Source organism: Suricata suricatta, chromosome 8 (genome assembly GCF_006229205.1).
Source record: "Suricata suricatta isolate VVHF042 chromosome 8, meerkat_22Aug2017_6uvM2_HiC, whole genome shotgun sequence".
NCBI lineage: Eukaryota > Metazoa > Chordata > Mammalia > Carnivora > Herpestidae > Suricata > Suricata suricatta.
This window is the reverse complement of record NC_043707.1, coordinates 92,482,671-92,497,551: the sequence shown is the minus strand read 5'-3', so window position 1 is coordinate 92,497,551 and position 14,881 is coordinate 92,482,671. Positions and strand designations below refer to the sequence as shown.

Sequence of the window (14,881 nt, the reverse complement as noted above, 5' to 3'; positions counted from 1 at the left end):
AGCTGTGAAATTAGGTGATTAACTAGTTGTTACTTAACCTTCTAATTTCTGTATAAGTCTAATTACATGAAATAGAAGTTGGGGTTCTGATTTTTTACTTTGCTTATCCATTTGGAGTGTCATTGTAACTACTGTATTGTAAATGATGGAAAATAATTGCATATGTTAAAAAAATAGTGTTATATTCTAAAAAAAAAAATTAAAGTTACACACACACACACACACAAAAAGAAAGATGTCCCTAAAACATAACTTGCACCAGAAATGTAGGTAGACCCTGCTGGCTAGGCTCTTCATTTGAAGTCTGTGCCACTTACGCATATGATGGCCATTATAGAATGATGTCAGTAGATTAGAAAAGTAAGTCTTGAAACTGCAATTCCAGCTTCCATGGAGCAGCGTTGGTGGTATAGTGGTGAGGAGAGCTGCCTTCCAGCTTCCATGGTTTACTGGTTTGAGTTATTTGGTGTGTATTTATTCCAACAGGGCTGCAAGATTGCCAGGTGACACCCCAGTATGGCCTTAAATGGTTATCAGCCATCATCTTAGGGAGCATTGGAGTTGGTTTCATTATATTACATCCTGTGCCCTCAGAGACCTCTGACGGCTAGCCCAGTGCTCTTTTCCAGCAGTCCAAGCTGTTAATTAAAATAGAAATATTACAGACAGTTTTTGAGAGCACTGATTTTGTGCCAAGTACTGTGCAGTCCTGATCTCATTCTTCAGCACTGTTAAGTCGTCACTCTGAAAATGCATTACAAATCAAAAGAACTGAGACTCCTATCTCTAAACAAACTCACCACGTACCCTGGTGCACAGCACCTACAGAGCCCATGCTGGAGCTTGCTTGCCTGCGACACAGACAGAAGCCTGGCGGGACCCCACTTAGAGTAAGGGTTTTACTTCACTGTCTCATAGTGGATTGATAAAACCATCTTCGTACAACACTAGTATTTCAGACTGGGTCTGTGAGGAACACTCACATTCCGTAGCCCAGAAAGTTCCATTATAAAGGATCAGGTGTATAAACTCTCACAATGCACAATTCTTTGACTTAGAAATTCCACAACTAGAAGTGCATCATAACAGTATTCTTGTAGATATGTTCCCCATTGCCCATTGTTTGCAACAGCTAGTGAAGGATGATAATCTATATATTTTTGTCACTAGTTTACTCATCATGAAATTTAGGAACCTCTAGAATCGTATACAGCCTTAAAAAACAATGAGGAGGCCCCAGGTGCTTTCTCTACTTTTTAACCTCTTAAATTTGAGACTTACAAATTTATTTACTCCTCAAATAAATAATGATAATTAAAACCATAATAAAGACAGGAAACGGGAGCGTGGTGAACTAGAAAAAGATCAGATACTAATAAGTGAGCTAATCTATAAGGAAATAACTTGTACATTTTAAGATTACTTAACTCTAGGGTCGCCTGGGTGGCTCAGTCGGTTAAGTGACCAACTTCAGCTCAGGTCCGGATCTCACTGTTTTTGAGTTCAAGCCCCACATCGAGCTCTGTGCTGACAGTGTGGAGTCTGGAGCCTACAGCCTGCTTCAGATTCTCTATTTCCCTCTCCCTCTCTCTGCCCATCCCCTGCTTGTTCTCTCTCTCTTTCTCTAAACATTTCAAAAAAAAATGTTTTTAAGAGTACTATGCTTTTTAAAGTGAATTTCCATTTCATTTCACTAAGATTATCCTCTTCCAGAAATGATGCCCTTGGGCCAATAAAAATGAATTTTACAGTGGGCAGCATAAATAGGTATAAACTATTTAAAAGGCAAGCACTCTGAGGTTTATTGTTTGGGAAGTTAGTGGATATAATTGGATGAGGTGTCTTTCTAGGACCATTCTTCCAAGCTTTAGGACTTAGTGAAACTGTGTAGGATGTCAGTAATCTTAGATTTACTAAAGAAATACTAAATTGTGCCATTACCCACTGCTCTCTGGTATTCACAGAAATGGAAGTGGAGTGTTTATTTCTGACATCGTGAAAGGTGGAGCTGCAGACCTTGATAGGAGATTGATTCAGGGAGACCAGATCTTATCTGTGAATGGGGAGGACATGAGAAATGCCTCACAGGAAACAGTGGCCACTGTCCTCAAGGTGAGTCCCCAGGCTGCTTTCTGCCTGGCTGGTATAACTAAATTCCAGGCAGGGGTGTGGGGGGGAGACAGTTCTAATCCAACTTGGTTACAAAATGGGTTAGACTTTCTGCTAATTTGAGTTATAACTAGAGATGTAATCTCTGATTACTTTAACCCATCATAAATAGCTTTACAAGAAAGCTGGCTTAATGAGTAACCGGACTGAGGAGAAACCTCTTTGGGGATTTCTAAGCTAGCTTTCATACCTGTGAGAATCCAAGTATCCACAATTATCCTCAAGTGCATTAGATGGTTTAAGTTCTCCTAGAATCACAAAATTCCTCCTTCTCTCTCTAACACGCTGTATTGTCGCGAATTTACCCAATCCAGCTTCTATTGCTTGAGGGACCATTAAAGATTATCTAGACCAATTCCTCTGATGCACAAATGAAGTTTGAAAAAGTAGAGCAGCAGGCCCAAGATGCCAAGGATCTGCTTGAGCGGTTTTCTCACCACCTGAGCTGTTTCTCTCTGAAGTCATAGGAAAGCTAAGGTTCAGAATTCCTTTCCTTTATTTCAAAATCCCAATTTTCTAGTTTAGTCAACTCTGAGTTGTGACTTATGAGAGAAGTTATTTGTAGATTATCTCTGTGTCTGATTTTTCTTTCTTCCTTTCACCCACTTTTCCTTAATTATGTCACTGCTCATGAGTACTTTCATCAGAAGGGACAAGAGGTGAATTGAAATGTAATCCTTTTACCATGTTTTAAAAAGTTGTGAAATCATGACATGAATACTCCTGAGTTGGGGAGTTGTTCTTATTCTCTGTGATTTTTTTGACAACTGAATTTCCTTTTTGTCTGTTGCTTTCGGCGCCTGTTTACAATTGTTGGCTGCAGGGATGGACAGAGGCCCGGCGTGATAACTTAGAACATAAATGCTGTTTGTCACCTCTTATCTTGTCTTCCCAAGTGTGCACAGGGGCTGGTGCAGCTAGAGATTGGAAGACTCCGAGCTGGTTCCTGGGCCTCCTCAAGGAAGACCTCACAGCACAGTCAGGTTGTTGATGGCTTCCTGTCACACCGACTCACCTGTCCCCACTGAAAGGGAGTCCCCATTTCATAAGTGGTTGTTTGGAAATAATGTATAATACACAGCATAATCACAATACCAAGGTCCATGCATTTTAATGTGTTTGAAATACAAATGAAAGGGGGGATGGAAATTCATTAATCCCTAGATTTTTCTCTCCTTTATTGCCTGCCGGTGTTTTCTTAGAACTACTTTTCTCGTCCACTCTTAGTTCTGTATTCCCGATGCATGCATGTACACAGCTGTGTTTATTTAAAAAAGAAACAAGCAACATCTGGTGGCAATTTGACCCTCATTAGCACAACATTGTTCTATTCATTCAATTAAATATTGCTATAAAGTTAACTTGTGAATAGCCACTCACACAGGCTGAGGGCAATTAATGTATATTCCTACGAGAGTGAAGTGTGGGGGGTTATCCTATGAGAGGGAGGCCTTACTGGGTGACATTTTGTAGGTTAGCAAACATCTTATGTTTATTTGCAAGGCTGATGTAAGTGACACTTTTTTTAACAAAGTATATTTCAAAGTTTTTTTTAAATTTTGTTTTCATTATAATGGCTGACAAAGTCAAGATGGTAGACTATGTATTTAGTCCCATTTGGTACATAATGAAACTGTAGAAACCTACATGTGACCTCCAGTCCCCTTTGGGGATTATAGATGGGCCTTTGTTTTGGGGTTAAAATCATGAGTTTTGGTCCCCTCCCTGGTTGCAATAGGCTTAATGCTTCTCCAAGGCCTTTGTTTGGAAGTCGTTCTGAGTTTGTGGCTAGCACACAGGTGCTCCTGGAATGCTATGAACGGCCTCTTATGCGGCATTGGTGTTAGAAAGTGGGTGAAGAAAAATACCGTTGTTTGGATAGGATCACAGACTAGGTCTCTTGTCTTAGAGAATCTTCAAAGCAGTGAAACCCAATAAACATCATACGAAGTTTAGAATATTTTCTCTTTCATTTCTGGCCTACACAATGAGCAGAAAATACAGTGTTCTAAGACACACCACGGCCATCGGAGTCCAGGAGTAAATGGTTGATCATGATTCTAACCAGCCTTGTATCAATAGTGGGAACTTCAGATGCAAAATAGTTGTCTCAGCTTCTTCCTTCGTGGAAGATTCACATTTGAGTGATTTCACTAATGACTAATTTCACTAATCTAACAGGAGGTTAAATTATTCCTGAACAATCCTAGGGATAAAATTTTTCCTCCTTGGAGGGTATGGGAAGGTGCCACAAAGGAGGCCCCTTTGGGTCTCACTGCAAAAGGTGTTTGATAAGTTGAAAAGAGGGACAAGGCATCTTAGACAGATGGAATAGCATATACAAAAGCACAAAGGGATACAAAGAATCCCAGGGTTTCAAGAAAAGTTTGAATTGAAGGATGAGCTAGTAGGTATAGCTAGATATCTGCCCTTGAGGAGCATGTATAAGAATGTCTTAAGTGCTTAATAAAGTTCACAGGTGAAATACAGAGCTAACAAATTTGGAAGCTCTATTATTAAATGTCAATAAAACCATCATCACCATTTATCTGATATATAAATGTGAGCTGTTCTTTTCTGGAAACCTGAGACAAAGCATCAAACAGTTTTACCTTCTTGCACAGAATTTTTACTACGAGGGGTAAAAGTTTAACTCAATTTCAAGAAAAACAGTAAATGTGTTTTATCCTTACTTGGTCCTTAAATTTTTGGCTGAGATTATATGAGAGGCTGCAGTGATATTTGGCTAATTGAAAGAAGGCTTATAGCTGGCTGTGAAAAGGAAATGTTCTCCATGATTGTGCTTTGAAGACCAGCCCATGATCCAGCTGGAGGGAAAAAAAGGACCCCATTCTTAAACCTATTTAAAAGCAGTCAGGGGGGCGCCTGGGTGGCTCAGTCGGTTAAGCCTCCGGCTTCGGCTCAGGTCAGATCTGACATTCGTGGGTTCGAGCCCCGCGTCAGGCTCTGTGCTGACAGCTAGCTCAGAGCCTGGAGCCTGCTTCCGGTTCTGTCTCCTTCTCTCTCTGCCCCTCCCCCTCTCATGCTCTATCTCTCTCTGTATCAAAAATAAATAAAACATTAAAAAATAAATAAATAAAATAAAAGCAGTCAGGACCCTCTATAGACACAGATTTCATTCTGAGCAATTATAAGATGGGGAAATAAATGTCTTTTTTTTTTTTTTTTTTTTTTGAGAGAGACAGAGACAGTGCAAGCAGGGGAGGATCAGAGAGAGAGGGAGACACAGAATCTGAAGCGGGCTCTAGGCCCTGAGCTAGCTGTCAGCACAGAGCTTGATGCAGGGGCTTGAACCCACAAACCATGAGATCATGACCTGAGCTGAAGCTGGACATTCAACCAACTGAACCACCCAGGCGCCCCAATGTCTTCTTTTGAAAACCAAGAAGAATTATAATTCATTGACTTGGCTGAGAGAAAGTAGATTCATTAAGAGGGATCTTCCATCTTTGGGCCACCCAGCCTCTTCTTTTATTTATTTACTTTTTTTTTTTTTTTTAAGAATAGAATTGAAACTAGCTAGAGGATAGTTCATAGGAAATAAGACTTGATTAATAATTCAGAATTCACAAGTCTTTTTTTTAATGTTTATTTTTGAGAGAGAGAGCATGAATGGGGGAGGAGCAGAGAGAGAGGGAGAGAGAGAACACCAAGCAGGCTCCATGCTACCAGCACAGAGCCTGACACAGGGCTTGATCTCACAAACTGTGAGATCATGACCTAAACTGAAAGCCAGAGTCAGATACTCAACAAACTAGGCCACCCACGTGCCCCAACTTTCTTCCTTTAAAATGCCTTTTCCCACCAACCAGAAGGGAGTATCTTTACTCTGCAGAGGAAACTGTGTAATGGAAAAACACTTGAGAAATCTTTTCCTCAGGTAACTGAGGCAATACCGCCAGGTACTGTTCATATTTATAAAGGCCTTGGCGAACACATTGCTCTAAGATATTTTAGTCAAAAGTTAGAAGATGCTATACTTCCTCAGTTCTGAGTACTATAGCACTATTGATTTAAATCCTTTCCTTTCAGGAAAAATATAAAAACACTCCTTTAAATATACATATCCATTTTGAAGTGTATTGGTGTCTATAACTTACTTGGAAACAAATTTTTAAAAATTGATGAATAGGGGTGCCTGGGTAGCTCAGCTGATGAAGCATCTGACTTGATTAATGATTTCGGGGTATGAGATCAAGCCCCGTGCTGGGCTGTGGGCTGAGCATGGAGCGTGCTTAACATTCTCTTTCTCTCCCTGTATCCCTCACCCCTACTCACACTATAAATAAATAGGTAAGTAAGTAAGTAAGTAAATAAATAAATAAATAAATAAATAAATACTTAGAAAAAGTTAAATTGGGGAGCCTGGGGAGCTCAGTTAGGCATCCAACTTCGACTCAGGTCACGATCTTACAGTTAGTGAGTTTGAGCCCCAAATCAGGCTTCACAATGCAGAATCTGCTTGTGATTCTTCTTTCCTCTCTCTCTGTCCCTCCCTGCATGTGCTCTCTCTCTCTCTCAAAATAAATAACTATAACTCTTAAAAAATTAAAAAGTTTAAAAATTGATATATACAGGCTCTGTGCTGACAGCTCAGAGCCTGGAGCCTGCTTCGGATTCTGTGTCTCCCTGTCTCTCTGCCCCTCCCCTTCTCATGCTCTGTCTCTCTCTGTCTCAAAAATAAATAAAACATTAAAAAATTTTTTAAATTGATAAATAAAGGATATGTGATAAAGAAGACATAGCAAAATATTGACTGTGGAATCTAAGTGGCATGCGTATGAATGTCTACTTATAATTCACCTTTTCTGTATATTTTATGTTTTTTTAAGTATATTTTGAGAGTGTGCGTGTACAGATGTGCACACATGAGTAGGAGAGGGGCAGAGAGAGAGAATCCCAAGCAAGCTTTGCCCGACAAGGGGCTCAGTCTCACAACTGTGAAATCACAACCTGAGCTGAAATTAACTGACTGAACCACCAGGCGCCCTTATATTTTTATATTTAAGGATTCTTAAAATATTAAACAACTTGCATGATGGAACTAGGGAAGTCAATCAAATTATAACTTATATTACTTTGAGGCATAATCTTGAAATTTTGGTAGAAAACCTTCTTTTAAATTTTTTAAATGTTTTATTTACTTTTAAGACAGAGACAGAGCATGAGCCAGGGAGGGGCAGTGAGAAAGGCAGACAAAGAACTCACAGCAGTCTCCAGGCTCTGAGCTGTCAACCCACAAACTGTGAGATCATGATCTGAGCTGAAGTTGGACACTTAACCAACTGAGCCACCCAGGGGCCCTGAAAACCTTCTGTATTCACTTTTGGTTACATTATTTTTTTTTCTTCAGTTGTATTATTTTCTGCATTGCAAAGGTCCTCCATTGTGTATATGACTTTCGTTGAGTAGCCACTAACCCTTTGTGACGATACACTGTAGACCTCAAATATGTGTTTAAATGAATAAAGGGACAGTAATGGAAGTGTAACAGATTGGGCTGAATTACTGCTTCGGAAAACCTTTAAGAAAAAAAATTTAACCCATTCCTAAAACAATATATTCCCTTGATATTTGCTGCTTTCTCTTTCAACTGAGGAGAAAATGTCTGTTAAGATTTTATTATAGTTGTTTTAGCAAAATCGATCATGCAATTTGGGTAAGAAGGTAATAAACATTGATCATAAACCCAAATGACATATAGGGCCATGAAACAATCATATATATAAACACTATGTAACAACCTAGGAAAATGTTTTTGGTTTCATATGGAGCAAGAAAAGCTTAAATTATCACATATTTTCTGGGCAACTGGGTGGCTCAGTCGGTTAAGTGTCTGACTCTTGATTTCGGTTCAGGTCATGATCTCATGTTTCATGGGTTCAAGTCCTGCACCACGCTCTGTACTGACAATGCAGATGGAGCTTGCCTGAGATTCTCTCTCTTCCTTCCTCTCTGCCGTTTGTGTGTGTGCGTGTGTGTGCGCACACATGCTTGCTCTCTCAAACTTGAAAAAATTATTACGTATTTTCTGTGTGATGACTGAAACTATATACCAAGCACAAGTAAAGAGGGAACACGGTGGGAAAATGTCAGATGAGATTGGGTTAGGGTGGTAAGAGTATGCGTGAGGGTAATTTCTGTCTGCTCTCTTAGCCTCTCTAGAATTTTCTGTGAAATGGTTTTGGTTACTTCAGTAATGAAAGTACTAACTCTGAATTTTTAAGAGTAAGTCCGTGTCCCCATGCAGCTGACCACTGGCTCTTCTCTCCAGGGCAGCCAGCACAGCGCACAGAATAGCTTCCATCCCTCCCTCGCTCCGGTCATCGCCAGCCTGCAAAACCTGGTCGGCACAAAAAGAGCTGCGGATCCTTCCCTACAAAGTTCAGGTACTGCTTGGACGCACCTCGAGGAAAGCCATCCCGCTGCCCAATTTTAAAAATATTAATATGTTTTAAAAAACCAATCTCTTCACCTTCCTTCTGTTAAGATATGTTTAAATCTTTGAACGTCTGCACCTAAGCCCCAGGCTTTATGGAAAGCCCGTTCTAAAGGAAGCAAAGCCACAGAGCTTCATTTTGGGAATTTTGCCTTTAACCTTACATAAATCATGTGATAGGAAGTGGAAATAAAAATGCTTCTTAAAGTGGGACATCCGGCTGGCTCAGTTGGAGGAGCTCACAAATCTTGATCTCAGGGTTGGGAGTTCAAATCCCACATTGGGTGTAGAGATTGCTTTAAAAAAAAAAAAGTATTTCATCAAGTAAAAGCATTTCCGAAGAGAAAAGTTTCAAATTACAGATACTTGAGGAAAGTTAAACGTGCATACGCCATTGCAGGTGGAGCAGGGCAGGGGGTCTTCTTAAGTCTCTCATTGAGTAGAGGGTTATCTTTGATTAAGGCAGAAAAATGTACAGTAAAACACAAAGAGCTCACCCCCGAAGCCATTTATTCACCATATTCCGGGCAGCTGCTGGTACATCAGCTTTTGTCAGACCAAATGATTATGACCACATCCGTCTCAAACAGAAGGCTTCTTCAAAGTAGCCCTAATCAATGGTTCCCAGTTTAGATTTGGGGAAAGTATATAATGCTGTTTGCTCCAGTATTCTCTCTTGAAAGACCTAGAAAATGATACCATTTTTATGGGATAATATGAAATACTATGTTATCTCTTGATTTTAGAAAGTTAATTGTGTTGCTTTTTTATTTATAGGCACAGATACAGGACCTAGGACTGTTGAAATAATCAGGGTAAGTCAATAATTTTGCTATTTTTCTGATCTTTGTTAGATTTGCATAAAATGTATATTTTCTCCTTATTACAATTCGTTGGATTGTTTGTGTGCTCTTTTAAGTTTCACTGAAGTAATTAAATGGTCTGTGTATCATAAATAGAAAAATCAGTGAAGCCACACGGTGACCACTGTGAATCTTTGGGTGCATCCCATCCACGATGTTTTGTGCGTGTGTTTAAGTTTTAGAAAACAACAACAAAAATGGTATCCTGTGGACATACCCTTGAGGCTTGTCTTTTTCACTTTTATTTTCAGTGAGCCAGCAAGGGAGGGGCAGCGAGAGAGGGAGAATTTTACGCAGGCTCCACAACCAGCATGGAGCTCAGTCCCACCACTATGAGATCATGACCTGAGCTGAAATCAAGAGTTAGAACTGGGGCGCCTGGGTGGCTCAGTCAGTTAAGCATCCGACTTGGGCTCAGGTCATGATCTCACGGTTCGTGGGTTCAAGCCCCGCATCAGGCTCTGCGCTGTCAGCTAGCTCAGAGCCTGGAGCCTGTCTTCAGATTCTGTGTCTCCCTCTGTCTCTGACCCTCCCCCTGCTCATGCTCTCTTTCTCTCTCAAAAATAAATAAAACATTAAAAAAAATTAAGAAAAAAAACCTAAATTCCATGCCCAAAAAGATTGTATAATATGTATTTAAGTTCATAAAATTGTCATATCCTGACGTTCAAACTCCTGTGTGATACCCAGAATATTGGAAAGTACTTTCACTTTGATCACTTTTAAACATTAAATTTGGGGGCACCTGGTTGGTTTAGTTGGTTAAATGTCCAACTCTTGATTTTGGCTTGGGTCATGATCTCATGGATTTGAGATCAAACCTCACACTGAGCTTGAACTGGGCACGATGCTACTTAGGGTTCTCCCTCTCTGTCTCTCTGCCCCTCCCCTGCTCGCATGCACAGCTCACATGCACATTCCCTCTCTCTCTCACTCTCTCTCTCAACATTAAATTTGGGATTCAAGAAGTAGTTAAGAAAAATCAAAGTCTGACCTTGCTGTAACCACGGTTCAGCTGCAGTGAGGAGATTCCAGCATGGCTTAGTCTCTGGAGTCGGTCAGAGCTGGGTTTGAAGGCATGCTGCCATTTATTAGCTCTATAACCTTTTGCAAGTTACTAACTTCAAGTTTTCTCACTTGTAAACTGGGGATGGTAACACCTCACAAAGTAAATCTTGTGTGGATTAAATGCAGTAACGCAAATGGCATACCTGGCCTCGTACCTAAGTCATCAGAAATGTCCAGGAAGTGGCACCCATTATCAGTGACGAGGTAATCTGCTATAGTGATTTAGGCAAATCTGCCTTATTTGTTTCAGTATCTTTCCAGCAGAGTGGCAACTCAGACGTACCTATGATGGGAACATTAAATCTACCCACATGTGCATAATTATGGATATGTTAAGGAAGCATTATGATGGATTCAATCAAAGTCAACTTATTCCATAAATTTCTCCTCGTTTCAAGATTTATAAAATATCATTTTATGTTTCCTTAGTCATTTCAGCCACCTCTGTTTTTTACAGGCTTTTATAAAAGAGCCTGCTCCTCCTAACTGCATTCTCCCACACACAGGCCAAGCAGAAACTTTGTGATGGAATGCATCTTGCCATTTTACATGCAGGAGTTTACTATTGATGCATTCAGAAAATAAAAGCGCGACACAATGTGCTGGCAAACAGGGTATAAATTACCTGTGACTGGACAGGTCAACATTGCCATTCTTCTTTTATAGGCATGACATGGCAGCATGAGTAGTAGTAATAATAATAAAGAATAATTCCTCACACTTATGTGACATGCGTTGTTTTTCTTTAAGGTTTTTTTTTTAAATTTATTTTGAGAGCGAGAGAGAGCACACACAGGGGAGTGGCAGAGAGAGAATCCCCAGCAGGCTCTGTGTTGTCAGCACAGAGCCTAACACAGGGCTCGATATCATGAACCAGGAGATCGTGACCTGAGCCGAGATCAAGAGTCTGACCGTTACCCACCTGAGCCCACCCAGGTGCCCCTGTGACATGAGTTCCTAAAGTCCTTTCAGGGGCATCTGGGTGGCTCAGTCAGGTAAGTGTCAGACTCTTGATCTCGGCTCAGGTCACGATCTCAAAGTTTGTGAAATTGACCCCCATGTCAAATCGGGCTTTGCACTGACAGTGTGGAGTCTGCTTCAGACTCTTTCTGTCTCTTGCTCACTGCTCCTCCCCCACTCGCACACCTGCTCATGCATGCACTCTCTCAAAAAAAAATTTTTAATAAAGTTCTTTCATACAGGATTTTTATTGTGATTTTGTTCTTTTCCCTTTTTCCAACTTAATGAGGTAAAAATTGAAGCACACCAAGTGGTATGTATTTTCAAATGATCGATTAAAACTGTGGAAGCCTTGCTACCATATAGGTCCTTGCCCACAACCACACCACTAACATCTCTGCCATAGATGTCGTGTGTTTACATTTACAGAAATTGAGAACCCCACCAGACAATGTTCTAAGTTTTACTTTCAACTCTTCCACGTATTCTAAGGCACTTAAAAAAATTGGTCACATAGAAAATGGCTCTTTGCCGACTGAGTAATTTAGGATTTTACCCCGGATCTCATGAACGTTATACTGTGTGGACTATGAAGAGTGTTGATACCTATGCTTTGGCAGGCCATCAACCTATTCCAGGTCAGACTGTCTCTGTCTCGCCTTATGTGAGAGGTAGTTCACACCGCAGTTCAGTTCCGTGTCAGCTGGTCCTGCACACGTGAAGCTTAGAACGGAACCTGAGAAGTCGTGTGATCCCTCTTACAGGGTCAGAGCCCCTTCTCAGGCTCTCTCCACTCTAGTTTTCTTCCCTTAGTCTCCAGCCACCGGGCGCTCCGTCACCTGGTTCCTCTGGCTCCGGCAGCCAGAAGAGGTAAGACGGGGCGAGAAAGGCATGAATATCAACTGAGAAATCCACCCCTCACTGCTTTTTCTCCAGGTTTTGGCCCTCCACCACAATTTGTTTGAGTTTCTTGACTTTTCAGAAACTTCAGGTGGTGGTTTCCATGTTTGATAGAGTTGTTCCCTGTTCTCAGAGGGAGAGGCATGCCACAGCTGTGCAACGCCACCCTGCGGAAACTGGGAATCGGCCTTCATTCTTTGAGTGATGTTTAAAATAGTAACCCTGTGAGGCAAGCGTGGGGAACGGCTGGACTAAAGCCAGGATCCCTTCACCAGGGTCCAAAGCAGGCTGCCTCACCCGGTAACCCTAGCGAGCACTTTGGGTCACGTCTTCCTTCTCTCCGCAAGCTCGGCTGTGCCTGCAGCCGGTTGTCCTCTCAGATCCTTTGTTGTAAGGCAGCCGTGCGGCTCTTTGAGAGCCAAGTGTTTGTTCACACCCAGAAGAGCATGATATGTGTGGCAGTTTCATCATAAACACCATATGAGAGCATACTTGCCAAGTCTGCATCAAAATTGGCCACTAAAGTGAGCAGTAACATAGGGTTGTTTTGTATTTTTTTGTTGTTTGTACTCCTACTGTTGCCTTTTACTGAGCCTTTTCTGTAGGCCAAGACTGCACTGTATCATCTCATTTAATCCTCAAACCAACATACAAAGATGGATGCTCTTAAGAGGGGAAGGAACTGCATTGAGATCCCTCCCCGCAAGCTAATTAAGTGCTAGACCTGAAACACAAGTCTTTCGGACCCCGAAGCACTGCACTTACTCCTGTGTTTCCCTGGCCTCCTGCATCATGGTGGGGTCTTGTGGGATCTGGGGGCAACCAGGTTGTGGGTTTTTTATTAAATATAGGAGCACGGTGTTTTCTTTCTTTTTCAGGAGCTCAGCGATGCCCTTGGAATCAGTATTGCTGGAGGGAAAGGAAGCCCCTTAGGAGATATCCCAATATTTATTGCCATGATTCAGGCCAGTGGTGTGGCTGCACGTACACAGAAGCTTAAGGTAAACAAAAGTACTAACAGCGTGTGGTGGGACACGAGGGTGCAGCCATGGGCACTTTGTTTAAAGTTGGAATTCCAACAGAGACCCACACAGAGGGCAACATGCATTGGAGAAAGTTTACACCTAAAATTCGTTAAGCCCCTGGGCATATAAAAATATTACTGTTTGTATCAAAGCTTCTTGATGAAAGAAGAAATTGCAGCTCATTTGCAAAGCTGCCCATACCATTCTTGGCACTTTATTCCACCCAAAATTAATTTTCACCCAAGAGAGATTTGACCTGAGAATTGTCCTTCACCCAGAATTAATGTTCTTATGATTTTTTCCCCCATTGCCTCTTCGTCTTAACGTAGGTAGAAAAATAAAGGAGAAAATATCTGGCTTCCTCATTAGCGCTTTGTGGAACAGTTAATTTGCACACCCCACTATTACCGGTGAGTGGATGTGTACAGCACCACCATCGCCAAAGCACAAAAGTGGCCTGCCGTGCCTTCTCATAATCAAATCTGGCCCCCTTCTTGTTTCTCTGATTGGTCTGTATTTGGGGAAAGCCATAAAAATTCCTCATGTTTCTGGAACACGCACACACAGGAGAAACAACAGACTCCTCACAATAGCCACAAATGGGAAATATGATTTACAAAGAATTTTAAGCATTCTTCTCAAATTTAATTTTTCTTAATGATAGTGATTTTCTACCACTTTTGTACTTCCAGGTTGGAGATCGGATTGTCAGCATTAATGGGCAACCTTTGGATGGGCTGTCTCACGCGGATGTGGTTAATCTGCTGAAGAACGCCTACGGGCGCATTATCCTCCAGGTACTGCGCGCGCGGAGCCGCCACTGCGGGAGGCAGAGAAGTGGCGTGCAAAACAGATTGAGCGTCACCGGCGGTAGGCATCACCGCCCAGCGGGGTGCTTGCCGTTGTGAATTATGAAGGTTGAAAGCAAGAAATTATTATTTTTATTCAGAAATTCTTTAATGCCACCCATACAGGCAGTGAGCATGATTATATGAAAGCATAACAAGGGGAGAAAAATTACTCTTTGCTTCACATGATAAATCAACAAGGCTTTTAGCTTCCAACATTCTTTGTAAATGAAAGTTTGTGAGGAATAGGAAATGATTTCTTTTCTTATGCCCGAAAACTGTTACCGAACTGCCCAAGCACTGTTTCTTCCACTCCTTTTGAAGAAAACACACAATGCTCTTTTTCCCTTAGCATAAATGATTGCCAGCACTGTTAAATTCCCACTGTATGGTTGTCATCAACTAAGGCAGACAACTATTTATCAGCTGTGGTCCCCCAGAGCCCCATCCAGATGCACAAGGAAATACACCAGGAAGTAAAAAAGAGGTATGCTGCTAACTGCCTCTCCTATTTCAGCACCTCACATGTCTCTGAGATTGATACGGTGCACTGAGTCGCAACATACTGCAGTGAGTTTTGCTAATGAG

The 14,881-nt window shown here is 41.4% G+C and overlaps 1 protein-coding gene across 3 annotated transcripts in view; it reads left to right on the top strand.

Moving 5' to 3' along the window:
* Window positions 1–14,881, top strand: part of PATJ (PATJ crumbs cell polarity complex component) — a 340,997-nt gene that overhangs the window by 302,896 nt on the left and 23,220 nt on the right. For 2 of the 3 annotated variants that reach the window (XM_029947819.1, XM_029947822.1), the window contains exons 36-41: window positions 1,965–2,112; window positions 3,066–3,152; window positions 8,465–8,579; window positions 9,407–9,444; window positions 13,299–13,421; window positions 14,138–14,242. In XM_029947819.1, the coding sequence (XP_029803679.1) occupies window positions 1,965–2,112; window positions 3,066–3,152; window positions 8,465–8,579; window positions 9,407–9,444; window positions 13,299–13,421; window positions 14,138–14,242 (616 nt within the window). The remainder of the gene's footprint in view (window positions 1–1,964; window positions 2,113–3,065; window positions 3,153–8,464; window positions 8,580–9,406; window positions 9,445–13,298; window positions 13,422–14,137; window positions 14,243–14,881) is intronic. The other variant, XM_029947821.1, reaches the window with a different exon arrangement.